The sequence below is a fragment of the Brachycentrus maculatus genome, unplaced genomic scaffold (assembly GCF_059751285.1).
Source record: "Brachycentrus maculatus isolate JH-2025_06_01 unplaced genomic scaffold, ASM5975128v1 h1tg000459l, whole genome shotgun sequence".
Classification (NCBI taxonomy): Eukaryota; Metazoa; Arthropoda; class Insecta; order Trichoptera; family Brachycentridae; genus Brachycentrus; species Brachycentrus maculatus.
Window position 1 is genome coordinate 1,629,420 of NW_028281206.1, and position 15,184 is coordinate 1,644,603.

The following is a 15,184-nucleotide window of genomic DNA, read 5'->3' on the forward strand; positions in this document are numbered from 1 at the left end:
CTAAAGGGAAACGTAAATATTAGAAGTTCATAAGTTACACAACTTAGTTGAGTATGCAACCCTGAGTGTCCTATCCATAGTTGATATTTTTGTTTCCACCGAATATTTCTTCTCCATTTCCTTTCTTACATAGATAGGAATTATGTCCTTTTTCGTTTATTTATTTATTTTTGTCATGAATTCTAATACAAATATAATATAATCTGGATCGCTGGACCATTCTCTATCTATCGTCATGTGAATGGAATCAAATAAAAATAGCTAAAAAAACACTTTTTTTGCCAATCAGCCAAATATCTTTTGACAATCAAAAACAATATTTACGTGCTAGATATTTTCGTTTTTAAATAGTCTGTTATGCCTAAAAAAAAATCATACTGATTAATTGATTAAATTCTGTTTTATTCTTACTTTCTCTAAAGAACAGCAATTTATTGTGATAAATGCGTATTGTGCAATTTACAGGATAATCTAATTATAAAAGAATTATTGTTTTATTGCCCATCCAGATTGCTCACATATAGTATCAAGTAGATTATTATTTTTTTAAAAATCGATGCTTTTTCTTATTTTCGAAATCGAAATAAAGTTGTTGATGCCATCTCTATAAATATTTACGTATATGGTTAACAAACGATTAATTAACTAACCAGTGAGTGAGATTACTTTAAAAAAAAAAAAAACATGTTTAGTCAAGTACCGTATACGCATATTTTTGCCTTTTGTAACCCAAAAAACATCTGGCATTAAACACTTTTCTATGTTTTTTGTTTTCTATGCATATAAAAATATATTGAAGTGCGATTTTTTGGTTATGTTCAGAGGTTTTTAAGAAAAATTATTAAAAATCTTTCATTAAATCTCAGTGCATTTTTACTACACTTATGGCGTTGTTAATCGATTTACGTGCTATAGGTGGTAGAATTTTGAAATCGAATAATGGGTAAGATAATTTAATCTATATGATGTAATTTTTTTAATTTCCTTGTAAAAATCCAACTTAAGAAGAATTGTTTTCTTGAATTATCAAATACTAAAGTATTTTGAAAGTTTCTTATTACACATCTTCACCATAATATAGTTAATTAACCTTTAGTTTGCTCCAAAATATTTCGGTATAATAATATTTTCGTACTTGATCACCTCTTAACATATAGACATTTCACTGGTTTGATGAAATATTTTGTTCAAAATACACAAGTAATTCTAAAATGTTTTGAATTTGATATTCAATTGTGGAATATAACATTCGAACCCAAAGATAAAACCTTGGCAATAAATACAAATATTAATCCATGAATTTAAACAAAATTCATATTATTATTAATTATCTTCGTGAAATGCCATTATGAATTACCTTTAGGTAACTTATTTCCATTTGGTTGTCATAAAATTAAAAACGGTCTGAATATAAGTAATACAAACTTTATAAAGTTATATTACTTATTTCTTGAATGTTTTTCGCAGATACTTTGTGGCAAATTTTACAAACTTTATAAAATTAAAAAACTTTGTTTTAGCCACTTTTTTATTACTAGTACACTTCAACCTACCTACTAATAGTAAAAAAGTGGTTAAAACAAAGTTGTTTAATTTTATAAAGTTTATAAAATGTGCCACAAAGTATCTGCGAAAAACATTCAAGAAATAAGTAAAAAAACTTTTTTGGTGGTAGGTTAGAACAGGTTGGTTATTTTAAATGTATTATGTGGTGCTAAAACACACACTTAAGACTGTAATAGGTGTGGTCATGTCTTCTGTAGCGCTTCGCTTCTGGAGGCGTGAATCCCAAAAGTTCTGGTCCGGCGGTGTATGTAGAGATTATTTCTAAAAATATTTTCAAGGTCCATGGTCGATGGTAGATCTGGTTCGTATTCCGTGGTCGAAGCGAAGGTCAAGTCCAGGGGCGAATCCAGTCCAGTAGGGAAGCGAAGAATAGAGTGGGCGGAGAAATAAAACGCAGGGTTTGGTCGTCCAAGATGGAATGATTTTTATTTTGAAAATAATGCCCTATTTATAAAATAACGCTTCTGTAGTTACTCCGCTGACGGTCTTCCTAAGACCTGCGCGCGCGACAATCATCACTCTGTACTTTGTCCCTATTGGCCTCAGCGTAAGTAGTGGATGCCACGCCCCCTTTTCTCGCTCAGTCTGTGGAGCTGCTCCGTTGGGGTGGCCGCTCGGCGAGAGTAAATCCGTACATAATAATTTACTTATTTATTAATTGAACGGCTAAAGCTTTTAACATAATACATATATACAGTAACTTATATAAAAATACACTAATGATTACACTAATACAGAAACAAAAAGTCTGAAACATAAAATAACAAATAGTAAGCACTGGTAAATACACGTCTCCTTCACACACTATCAGCAAGCAGCAAGAGAGAGTGAAACACGACGTTTAAATTTACCATTATAACATGGAGAAGAAATGCTGAGAAAGTACAGACTTCCAGGTGGATAATAATATATTAAATAAATCTATACTTTCAAAAGCATTGGCTAACACGTGAAGCCGCGGAATCGGAGAGAACATGGCATAGTTTGCATTATGTACAAATACTGCAAATACAGATTTTTCCCTAGTACCTCTTTGATGCACGCTAAGCTTTATTTGATTTAGGAGATCAGGGCTGACCAAAAAATGGTTAAGAATTTTATATAATTTTTTATAATCTTACAAACTAACATGTATTCATTGCCCTTTCAGTGTAAACTCGGTGCGATGGGCCCGTCGCCAGTTCAGCAAGTCGCACAGCTCCGGCGGCGAGGTGAACGTGCCCTCCCAGGAGATAGTGACCCCGCTGCCGCCGCTCTCGCTGCCCATCCCGGGACTGCCCGAGGCCGTGTACGCAGACCCCCTCTCCCAGGACAGCAGCAGGACGCGGGTCACCACGCTCCCCAACGGCCTGAGGATCGCCTCCGAGAGGAGGTTCGGCCAGTTCTGCACTGTCGGCGGTGTGTATTTTCTTCTAAGCAATCTTCTGACATAGTCTGAGAGAGCTAGTTATTTATACATCACACCACACATAGAATATTTAGCACCTCATTCTTTTTATGGCTTTTTGCTGTACTAGAGTATTCTAGCCAGTGTCTACTTACACTTTATTTACACTTTTTATATTTATTTTTGAAATAATGGTATTCCTGTTAGTGACTATTATTTTTGTCCGCCTACATAGTGTCATGGTCAGCAAGCTCGGCTACCGTTCTAGAGGTCCCTAGATCGATTCCCAGATGGGAGGGGGTTTAAATAAATATAAGTAATTATTTCACTATAATATTTATTTAATATTACACCGGACTGTACCTAAAGCGGAAGGCTGATGACCCTTCCTTTATGTGTTTATGATCAAGATAACACTGTGTTTATATTTGATGCAGTGCCCTATGCGCCATCGCGTGCAGATAAGGTGTTTTTTTTTAAATTTTAGTTTAATGTGTGAGTTATTTTACATATTTTATACAAATTTATACATATAATTTTAACAAATTAATTTTCATGTAAGGGGGGGAGGTTAGTATGTATTTTGACAAATACAACTTTTTTTTGGAAAAGACAATAAGGAAGTCTGGATACATACAGGGTTCAAGATCTATCATCGGCTGGATTGAGTGGTCAATGCACTGTGTAACACAAGGGCAGAACTCTCAAATTTAGGCTAAGCTTCACTTATATTGTTTAATAATTATGTTGAACGTACCGAAACACGTATCCCAATAGATTTTAAAATGATGATTTTTTCTTCTTTGATTGCAGTTGTTATAGACTCAGGTTCAAGGTATGAAGTGGCATATCCCAGTGGCGTGGCACATTTCTTGGAAAAATTAGCATTTGGTGTAAGTAATCTTTTTTCTTATCTATCCACATTAGTCACATATAGTATAGTATATACTTCATCGCTCTTGATGATAAGTGTCAAGAAATGTTAAAAAGAATCGACTGAGGACTTTCAAAATCCGTATACAATATTGCAACAACAGACAAAATATGGATATATTCGTATGAACCTGAAAGCAAACAACAGTCTACTGTTTGGGTGTTTGACGATGAACCCAATCTCACAAAAGTTGTTCATTCACGCAGCACTTTCAAGAAAATAATCGCTTATTTCTTCGGTTGTACCAGACAGATCGAAACCATTCCTTTAGCGAATCGAAAAACTGTTAATGTTGAATGGTAAACTTTAATTTGTTTGCCAACAGTCTTGGATAAAATAAGGAAAAACAACACAAAACGTCGCAGCATTCTTTATCACGACAATGCCTGCTCCCATAAAGTCAAACAACTGAATATTTGAAGGAGAAAAATATCAAATTGATGTTTTATTGCCCGTATTCCCCCGATTTATCACCTGACAAACACCACTGTCAAACAAAAGATGCACGGACATCGATTTTAATTCACCTCAAGAAGCTGTTAAAGACTTTCAAAAGCTTATTTCTACGATATAAGCTTCAGAGTGGCAAAAATGTTTCTAGAATTGATTTGAATATATGCTAAAGTGTATATATAGACTTTAATAAAACACTTTGTTGCCAACAATAAAACACTTTGTATCGCACTTGTTTGGTTCTTTTTCAATTTTTGTAAAAACATAAAAGGCGTACACATTTGCACACAAAATTAATTGCTACCATTGACCATTAAATTATATCATCCAGGCGACCCAGGAGTACAGTGACAAGGAGAAATTACTGAACGTGTTGGAGAAGCACGGAGGGATATGTGATTGCCAGTCTTCCCGCGACACCTTCGTCCTCGCCACCAGCGCCGACAGTCGCGGACTGTCTGCCGTCACCAAGGTAAGTAATCCCTGCTCATCTTATGACTAAGTAATGAAAACATTAATGATTCCATCTATCTCTCTTCACGATATCTATGGATACACTTTTGTTTTATTTATCTATGATTTAGTTCTACAAATCCATAGATAATATTTTGAGCCTAGTACCAGACTATCTTTTTATTGGTTGATTCACATATAAAGTCTTATAAGTACGTAATGAAAACAGTAATAATTCCATCTATTTATGTGCACTCTATCTATGTTCACACTTTCTTTATCTATTAAGTACTACTACAAAAAAAATATATATCCATAGATAGACAAATTGTCATTTTCGCAAAGATAGAGTGCTTTGGCATTCTAACCCCAGCAGTATGACGCCTAGTTAGCTAGTTTATTTTATTTTATTTATAACCGAGTACGGACTGTCTATTTATTGGTTGATTCACATGAATAATTCTTTCTCATTCAACTAAATATGTAATCAATTAAACACTTAAAACTTGAATTTTGGCGAGAAAACTTGTCACCAAGAAGTTTAAACAACACTGCCCGAACACTGTTCGGGTTAGTCAATAAAAACAAATACATAAATATATTTGGCTCAGGCAAATTAATACCAACAAGTTGGAACACGATTTGCGCGAGCAGCACTCGGACTCGTCAATCCAACACAAGCTCTTTGCCCGAGTCACGCTCGGGCTAAATTGGGAACTGGTTAAGGAATACATGTATGGAATATTCTGAATATTGTGTCTAATCATGCAGGTTTTGGGTGAGGTGGCTCTACGGCCCACTCTCAGCGAGGAGGAGGTGGAACTGGCGAGACAGACTGTTGGATTTGAGCTGCAGACCCTCGCCATGAGGCCGGAACAGGAACCCTTGCTCATGGACATGATACATGCGGTAATTCTTCCCTTCACACCATTCATTATCTTGGAGCTTCTTCAGATTATAAGATTCGGCCTGTAAGACATTAGTCAGACCTCATTATTTTTTTAGAATACATCGTGGGTAGTATGTATACATTTTGACTTAAAGATGCATATTATAAAGTTTTCAACATTCTTCTTCTCTGTCTTAATCCTCATTGCTGAGGGTTGTGACCCTTGCAGAAGCAATGACTCTTCTCCAGTTATCCCTTGACTGTGCTGCACGTAGCGCTCCAACCACTGAGGTGCCTGCTGCTGCCTTAATTTGATCGGTCCATCGTGTGGGGGATCTTCCTCTCCCTCTCTTTCCCTCCAGGCTACCGATCACAACTAGTCGTTCCAGGCTATCCTCGTTGCCACGCGCAACGTGTCCAAAGAACTGGAGAATCCGTCGGGTACAGATATTGGCCAGAGTCAACATTCAACATTCTATAAACTGGCAAAATACATTAAGTAGTAGGAAATATCATACACATATATGTGGTTTTGAAATTAAATTCAACTTTAAGTTTAATAATGGGTATTTTATTCAGGCTAAAAGCTTCTAATAACAGGGGTTATTCAGCAGGAATTTTAGAGTTATGGTTTTTTGCCAGGATACCAACGATGTATTGTAATTTTTTTTTTGCTTAATAGGATCCTCACCTTTCAAAACGATACATTTATATCGAAAAAAAAGTTTTTCAATACAAAAACGGTGTTTTGAGAAAAAACTCAATTACGTGGAATATTGCCTGAGTTTATAGAAAATTAAGTTGCGGGCTATTGATTACTGGGTCTTAAATGTTTGAGTCTATAGTACCAGTAATTGAAGAGATTGTGTCGACTGATCCTTTCCCTTTTTACAGGCTGCGTTCCGGGATAACACGCTCGGCTTGCCAAAGATCTGTCCGGAGAGCAACATTTCCACCATCACCAGGGACTGCCTGGTGTCATACTTGCGGAGACACTTCACCCCTAGTCGGATGGTTATTGCGGGAGTTGGTGTAAGTTATCCATTGTTTTTTCAGGTTAAATAAATGGAAAAGATATAAAATAGAAAGCATATTTTTAACATGTTTAAGTTCACTTGAAAATCGAATTAGCTTGACAGTTTTCTAGATGTTATACTTTATGTATATATTTATTTCTCTTCCAGGTGGAACATGACGCTCTTGTAGAACAGGTACAGAAGCACTTTGTGGACTCTCCGGCTGCGTGGGACAGCCTCCCCGACGATGGAAGTCCTCAGCCGGATCAATCAGCCGCAACATACACTGGAGGCATTGTACAGGTAGCCTTTATTAGAGTGAATTTAAGTTTATACAAAATGTAAGTTTGTACAAGATGTAATTTAAGTTTGCACAAAGTGCAAATCCCTCTCCAAGCACAAGAGCTTTGTCTCTTAATTGGAGAGAACAGCATTATTAATTTTAATATTGTATAAGTAGAAATGTCAAAAACTTTTGTAACTATACTAAATAATTTCAATAATTGATTCGGCAGTCACTTTGTGGTAAAATCTATCCATTTTTAATTAATGTTTTACTTTGTGTCACAGTAGATTTTAAGAAATAGTGGTACATACATATTTACTAAGTAAAACATTAATTAAAAATATATTAAATAATTATTTTTTTTTAAGTACAAACCAGGGGCGTTCCGGTCATACACGCTGTGAATGATCAGCATCCCTTGAAATTTTTACCTGGAGTTAGATCGCATACATCACCAACTGGGATAACTATTTCTGTTATCCGCCCAGTTGTTGATATATGTAATCTACCTCCCAGCAAAGCAATCATCACAATTAACACACTTTATGGAAACGTACATAGATCCAAAACACATCAAACAGAATCTAAAATCTCTTTTGGTTGAAATTTGTTTATTATGCAATTAGGTTGGATAACCTGGTTCCATTATCCATAAACTCATTTAAAATATAAACTAAATATAAAAGGGCTATTCATAAGTGGATAATGGAAGTGGGTAGATCTGAAATAGATTGCATCATTGGGCCATGTTGTATATGGTTGCATGTCATAAACAATTTTCTTTCATCTCATTAATTGTTTCGGTAGTCACTTTGTGGTAATATCTATCCATTATTAATTTACATTTTACTTGGCAAATACTACTATTTTGAGTATAGGAAATAATGGTATTTATCAAGTAACACTTGAATAGATGATTTTCTTTCATATAGTTTTATAAAATAAGTCGTTAAATGTGCCCTCGGCTCGGTAAAACTCAGGGAGGGCACATTATTGTTGTTTGTAATTTTGTGTATGATAAAATATAAATAAATAAATAAAATAACATATCAATGGTTTGTGTAGTGATTTAGCCATAAAATTATTTATCAATAGGAGTTTGTTATACGGAATATTTACTGCATACTTTTTCAAAAATACAATGCATAATATTTTCTTATTTCAGGAAGATTGCGAAATTCCACTATACCCGGGATCAGACTTACCAGAACTCTCTCATATTGTCATAGGTCTTGAAGGTGATTTTATTTTCTTTAATAAGCATTCCTTTGATATAGATCTATCTTGGCAATTGATATATCTACGTCACTAACCCAGCCAGAGTAAGAACAGTGTATCCCTAGTTTTCAGATTCTTGTATCTCCCCTTAAAAACAAATGACAGTATTAATTGGGTGTTAAATTAACAGTTTGAAGGTTGTCTGGAGATCATATTTATGCTCGGTGAAGACCAAATGCCACCTATACAAAGCCTGCATTGCTCCTGTTCTCTTATATGGCCGTGAAACATGGCACCTTACAAAGGCCCAGAGCAGCCGTATACTAAGCTCTGAGAATAGGTCTGCGAAGAATTTTAGGAGTGCGACAGTTTGACTTTGTGAGAAATGAAGAGATAAGGCGTAGGACGCAGCAAATCTTGGTCAAAACTGCACGCTTCCTGAGAGCCACCATCAAGCTTGCCTCTTTTACAAGGCATCAGGTTCGCGCCGCCCAGGAAGGCCACTGCTAACAATTCGTTACCGGCTCTTGTCTGAACTTTTGGTGACTGTCCTGACTTGGATGGATGCAAGGAAGCTAGCACCCGGCAGAAAAGCCTGGAGACAGTTTGTGGACTCCATACGCTCCACATAGGGAGCGGATATGGTTTAGCTTAGCTAACTTAGTTCTCTATAGTTAAATACATACTGTTCATACACTAACTAAATTTTGAGGGCGTGTGAACGTTTAGCTGTTGGTTTTATTGCAAATATTTGTCGGCAGGATGTTCACATCAGGATTCTGACTTCATCGCTATGTGTGTCCTCAACATGATGATGGGAGGCGGAGGATCCTTCTCAGCCGGAGGTCCCGGAAAGGGGATGTACACCCGGCTTTACACAAATGTGTTAAACAGGTACTGCAGTGAAAACTCATTTAAAATTGCGTAAAATTGAAGATATTGAATTTGACTTTTATTTTAATTATCCCTAACGTAGAAGGTATTATGTAATGATATAGTAATGATTTCAGAGAATTTCTTTATTAAAGAAAAAACACTTTGAAAAAATATTTTTCTAAAGTAAATGTATTTTAATAACATTAAGTATATTTGCATGAACTCAATAAATTTTCAAAGAAATCAATAAAAAAATTATGTTATTTTAATTTATTTTAATTTATTTTATTTTATTTAATACATTGTTTGGATACAATGTATTAAATAAATCTATGTGCTTGGTATTTTAGTTTCCCTTTTAATTTGTAACAATTTTTGCCAGATTAACAGGTGATAACCCGTTGGTTGTTAATTTTTTTTAATATTCGAAATTTTTTATAAAATGAAAACCAAGCAAACACTGAGCGATTAGTGTACACTATATTTTTTTCCTGTATAGGTACCACTGGATGTATAACGCGACAGCTTACAATCACGCTTACGGCGACACTGGCCTGTTCTGCATACACGCCTCCTCCCCTCCTATGAGGATCGGCGACACCGTAGACGTTCTGTTGAGAGAAATTGTTGCCATGAGCGGCGAATGCAACGAGCAGGAACTCAGGGTAGGAACTTTTTATTAAATCATTCAGCAAACTGGCAATTTTTTCCTTCCACAAACAAAAAGAAAAACAGAATCTATCTTGATTGCCATCCAATTTTTTTGTATAAACCTGCAACTCTGTAATATTCCCCACAACACTAATATATCAAAATATCCACCTTTTTTTCATCAATTTACATTTTAATAAATACACAATAAAGTAATTATTTAATATTCCTGTTGCAAATCCTAGTGAAGGAAAGTGATTTACCAATGAATGTTAGCAAATCCAAAGTCATGGTTTTTGAAAGAGATGTGGTTGTAAAATATTGGCAAATGGAGAAATTTTGGATCAGGTAGATGATTTCGTATATTCAGGTAGTATGTTTTCTAGAGAAGAAAAGATCGATAAAGATATAGAAAGGAGAGTGAATGCTGGGAACAAAGCGAATGGTGCACTGAAATCAGTTATAGCAAATAAAAAACATTTTTTTTAAATAAATTTTTGGGTAATATATCCAACATTAAACAAGGTTATTGGATTGAATTCTACTTTTATTTACATATATCGCTCACTCCTTTCAAGAACGTCATAAATCAAAATTCGTCAATTTTCAGTTGTGCATGTTTTCAGAATACCCAGAAAATGTACTATATCCCAGCAAAAGCGGCATATTTTAAGCATAATATTTACCCGCTACAGGGCAGAAAGTGTTGTTTTTGCATTTTGAAGAAAATGTATTGTTTAATTAATTTTTTTAAATAAAATAAATATTTTTCAAATGGAGAAAAAACCTTCAGGTTTCATCTCAAAAGATCTGTTGCACAGTAAAAAGTTCAATAAGTGGCTTTATATTTATTTTTAATACATTGTATTATATTTTTAAACTTTAAAAACGTTCTCCTGAAAAATCAAGTTTTTTGATTTATGACGTTCTTGAAAGGAGTGAGCGATATGTATATGATAATAAGTGACATTTCTCTTATTGAGGCATTATCAAATGGTTTGGTTTGATAATGTTTCAATAAGACGAAACGCGTCACATATTATCATATAGCGTAGTCATACAGGAGAAAGAGACCAAGTGATTTTTCTACAAAAACGTGATCATTGACTATTTGATATCATACTAGCTTAATATTGCCCTGAGAAAAATACCAAAGGATTTTAAACTTGGTAGAATAATATATTGACTTAATAAAAATGACTAACTGCATTGATGTTTATTTTCTTGCCAAGCAAAAATGACTTAAATGGCCCTCCTGAACATTTTACGTTTTGTTAGTTGGTCACTTTCTCCTGTACGACTACAATATGTAAAAATAAATAAAAGTAGAATTCAATCCAATAACCGTGTACATATAATTTTGGATATATTACCCAAAAATTTTAAATGGAATTCTACCAACTCTTTGCAGTTACAATAAATAAATAAAAACCTATTGGGGAAAGCTAAACACCCACATATTTCAAACAGCTGTATTAGATGCAGACTTTGGCCAATATAACTATGTAGTTTGTTTTTGGTTGGTCGGAAGACATTGCTTCATAACAATTAGCGCGATAATGTTAACTGTCTAACTAACCATCTCGCCGCTTATTGCTTAGGCAGAGAGAATAGAATGCCACACCACTCTGTCTTTGATGCCATTCTTCACCTCTTCCACGTCACTCTGTCTTTGCAACCATTCTTCACCTCTTCCACGTTCATGCATCTCCTCATACATACCCGCCGATTATTACGACCTAACCTGACCACCTTCAAGTATTTGGCATACCTGATTGTGCTTTTTTTTTTCGGCCCTCCTCTGCTCATTTTTCCAATTACATTCGCTTCATAAATTTGTTTTACCGCTCTTTCCTCATTCATTCGTTCTACATGTCCAAACCATCTCAACACACCTTTCTTAATTTTATCGATAATGCTTATCTCAGCTTCGCATTCCTTCCTTATTTCACTATTCGAACATCTATCGTACAGCGTTTTGTCGCACATTCTTCTGAGAGATCGCATTTCGACTGCATTCAGTCTACTTTCATCCTTCTTTTGCCAACTCCATGTTCCACTTCCACGCGACAATGTTTAATGAAATAAATATTTTGTTCATTGCAGAGAGCCAAGACCCAGCTGCAGTCCATGTTGCTAATGAATCTTGAGTCCAGACCGGTCGTGTTTGAGGATATTGGCAGACAGGTTCTGGCTACCGGGGCACGCAAGACACCCAAGTTCTTCATCAACGCCATCGGTTAGTTGTTCATCATCTTACTACATATTTAGTTTAGACTTCGCCCATATTTTTTTTATGTAAATTTGTGTAATAAGGTGGTGGAAGATGATCAGTACCAAAATCAATGTACTAGTGATAACTCACTAGTACATTGACTTTGGTTTTTTATCAAGCAGAGAAAGTTGATGTACTTCGGACACGTCATGAGAAATGAAAAATATCCTCTTCTCCACCTAATCATACAAGGAAAGATTGAGGGGCGAAGAACTCAAGGACGCCGAAGGACATCATGGCTGAAAAACCTACCACAATGGTTTGGCAGAAGCACCAAATCTCTGTTCCGTGCTGCAGCATCTAAATTGAAGATAGCCATGATGATCACCGATCTTCATTAGAAGTGGCACAGAAAGAAGAACTAGGTAGTTCTAAGTGAGTGACTGCTTTCTAGGAGAAACGAATCTAGAATGCCGCTAGCCAGACTTTGTGGGCATGCCCATGATTGCGGCTATGTTGCTGTCATCAATATGTCACCAACATACCCACATTCCTTACAAAATTCAAAGTAATATGCTTCTTCTTCTTCCTCTTCTCCAACTTAGTCCTCATTACAGAGGATTGTGACCCTTGTGGAAGCAATGACTCTTCTCTAATTATGACTGCACTGCACGTAGCGCTCCAACCACCGAGGTGCCTGCTGCTGCCTTAACATGATCGGTACATCGTTGTGGGGGATCTTCCTCTTTCTCTCTTCCCCTCCAGGGGGATCACAACCGGTCGTTCCAGGCTATCCTCGTTGCCACATGCATCGTGTCCAAAGAACTGAAGAATCTGTCATGTACAGACATTGGCCAGTGTTTTTTTAATTGTGTAAAGATTTGTACGAAAAATCTTTGTAGTGATGACTATTTAAAAAAATTCCAGAATTATGTATGAAATTTTAACCTGTTAACCGGGCGGGACGCATAAATACTTCAAACGTAAACAATATCGGGTACGGGTAGGACATATGAATACGTCCTTGAAATATATGTGTATTATATTGTATATATGGACGTATACTTATCAAACAACAAAGGTACTAGTCATCCATACATGTCTCGACATGAATTTAAGACACGGAGTGAATCAGTATTCGCGCCTGTTACAAGTTGCGTTATTGGACAGCGGACTGCCTGGTTAACAGGTTAATAGATTTTCACTGTGAATATAAATATACAGATTCTATAAACGTATCAGCGTAATGTTTCTTTTTCTAATTTAGATGAAATAACAGCGGAAGATGTGAAACGTGTAGCGAGAAGACTTCTCTCTTCCACTCCCAGTGTAGCTGCCCGCGGGAAACTGGCTGCGATGCCATCCTTCGATCATGTGAGTGTCCTTTAACAGCTTTTTCATAATCACAAATATACATCTCAAATTGGCATCCACATACCCACTTTTGAATTACCTAACGTAACTACCAAATGACTTCAGCTTTTTAAACTTTATAACCTATACCTACTTGTGAGTGGATTGACTCTTAATGTTGAAAGTTTTTTGAAACCATAATTTCATGTAATTCATCTAGCCAAAAACACTAGCTTTCTCATTAAATTCACACAACCACTTAATCACATTCCCACACTCTATTTGTATGCTTTATTTTTCTAGACTTTTTTAGATTTTTTTTTAGACTTGTACCTGGAGCGGAGGGCTGATCACCTTTCCTTCATGTGTAAACGATCAAGATAACACTGCGTTTATATGACGCAGTGCCCTATGCACCATTGGGGTGCGGAAAAGGGTTTTATTATTATTTTATTTTTTTATGTGGATACATGTAATTGGCTCCACATTTCCAAGTGTTGGAATTTTATTTTACTAGCTGAAACGTATATGTAATTGGATTAACATTTTCAAGTGTTGGTTTATTATTTTACTATTGGACACATATAATTGGTATTGGATACTCCTCTATGGCTCCGAATGATGGACACCTACTCTAGACAACTAGAAACTGCTAAAATGCGAATGTTTAAGTGTCCCTTAACATGTTAAATGCCAACCCTAAAATTAGTAAATTTTGAAATTCACAAAAAGTTTTTGGTAATTTACGTATTTTAATAATAAAATGTATTTTTTTGTTTATTTGACAATAGATTCCATAGTTAAAGCATTTTGAATATAGCCCTTGATCGAGGTCACCAGTGCCGCCCATGGCGTTTAACGTGTTAGAGGCAAATTAAAGAGTTCACGCATTCATAGAAGCCGGAGTGTATATATTTTATAGTGATTTTGTAACAAAGTTTATTTTTAAGTTATAAAATGGGAAATCTCCAAGTTAGTGCTAAAATAATATAATAATACAATGACAAATAGGCTCCTTACTCTTAAATTTTATAAAAAAATGTGTATTTCTTTCATTTTTCTAGATTCAAAATGGAATTTCGCACTCTCCTCGTTCTGCAAGCCGACTGTCTCTCTTCAGATAGATTACTTCAACACCAATATATTGGTACTTTCTTAATCTCTATGTTTTGCTAAAAAAAACAACAAATATTATTATCATCAACCCTAGACCACGGGACTTGTTCAATGTACCTCAATACGGAATTATTGTCAAATGTACAATGATAAGAAAAACTCACATTTTACCAAAAACGTTTACGAAACACATTTTAAAAATAAGTGCATCATGTTTTTTGACAACTTTATATAATATACAAATATAAAATATCGGTAAAAAACAAATATACTCCTTTCAAGAACGTCATAAATCAAAAAACTTGATTTTTCAGGAGAATGTTTTTAATGTTTAAAAATATAATATAATGTATTAAAAATAAATATCAAGCCATTTATTAAATTTTTTACTGTACAACAGATCTTTTTAGGTAAAACCTGAATGTTTTTTCTCCATTTGAAAAATATTTAGTACATTTAAAAAAATAATTGAATAACAACTTTTCTTCAAAATGCAAAAACAACACTTTTTGCCCTGTAGCGGGTAAATATTAAATTAAAAATATGCCTCTTTTGCTGGGATATATGTAGTACATTTTCTGGGCATTCCGAAAACATGCACAACTGAAAATTGACGATTTTTTATTTATGACTTTCTTGAAAGGAGTGAGCGATGTGTGGGTTCAGTGCTCAGCACAGATTGGATGTCCATCGTAAATTCTACAAATGTCCCGTAATCTAGGGTTAATTGATTCAGTCACTTTGTAGTAATATCTATTCATTTTTAATTTA

At 35.1% G+C, this 15,184-nt stretch overlaps 1 protein-coding gene across 1 annotated transcript; it reads left to right on the top strand.

The window, feature by feature from the left end:
• The first annotated feature begins 780 nt into the window (after window positions 1-780).
• LOC148302373 (mitochondrial-processing peptidase subunit alpha) lies at window positions 781-14,486 on the top strand. Its single transcript, XM_088271789.1, has 13 exons — window positions 781-943; window positions 2,717-2,964; window positions 3,767-3,846; window positions 4,672-4,812; window positions 5,565-5,702; window positions 6,577-6,714; window positions 6,867-7,001; window positions 8,150-8,222; window positions 8,964-9,096; window positions 9,578-9,743; window positions 11,836-11,968; window positions 13,212-13,318; window positions 14,362-14,486. Exons 1-13 carry the CDS (start codon window positions 885-887, stop codon window positions 14,419-14,421), a joined length of 1,611 nt encoding a protein of 536 aa, XP_088127915.1. The 5' UTR covers window positions 781-884; the 3' UTR covers window positions 14,422-14,486.
• Window positions 14,487-15,184: the final 698 nt, after the last annotated feature.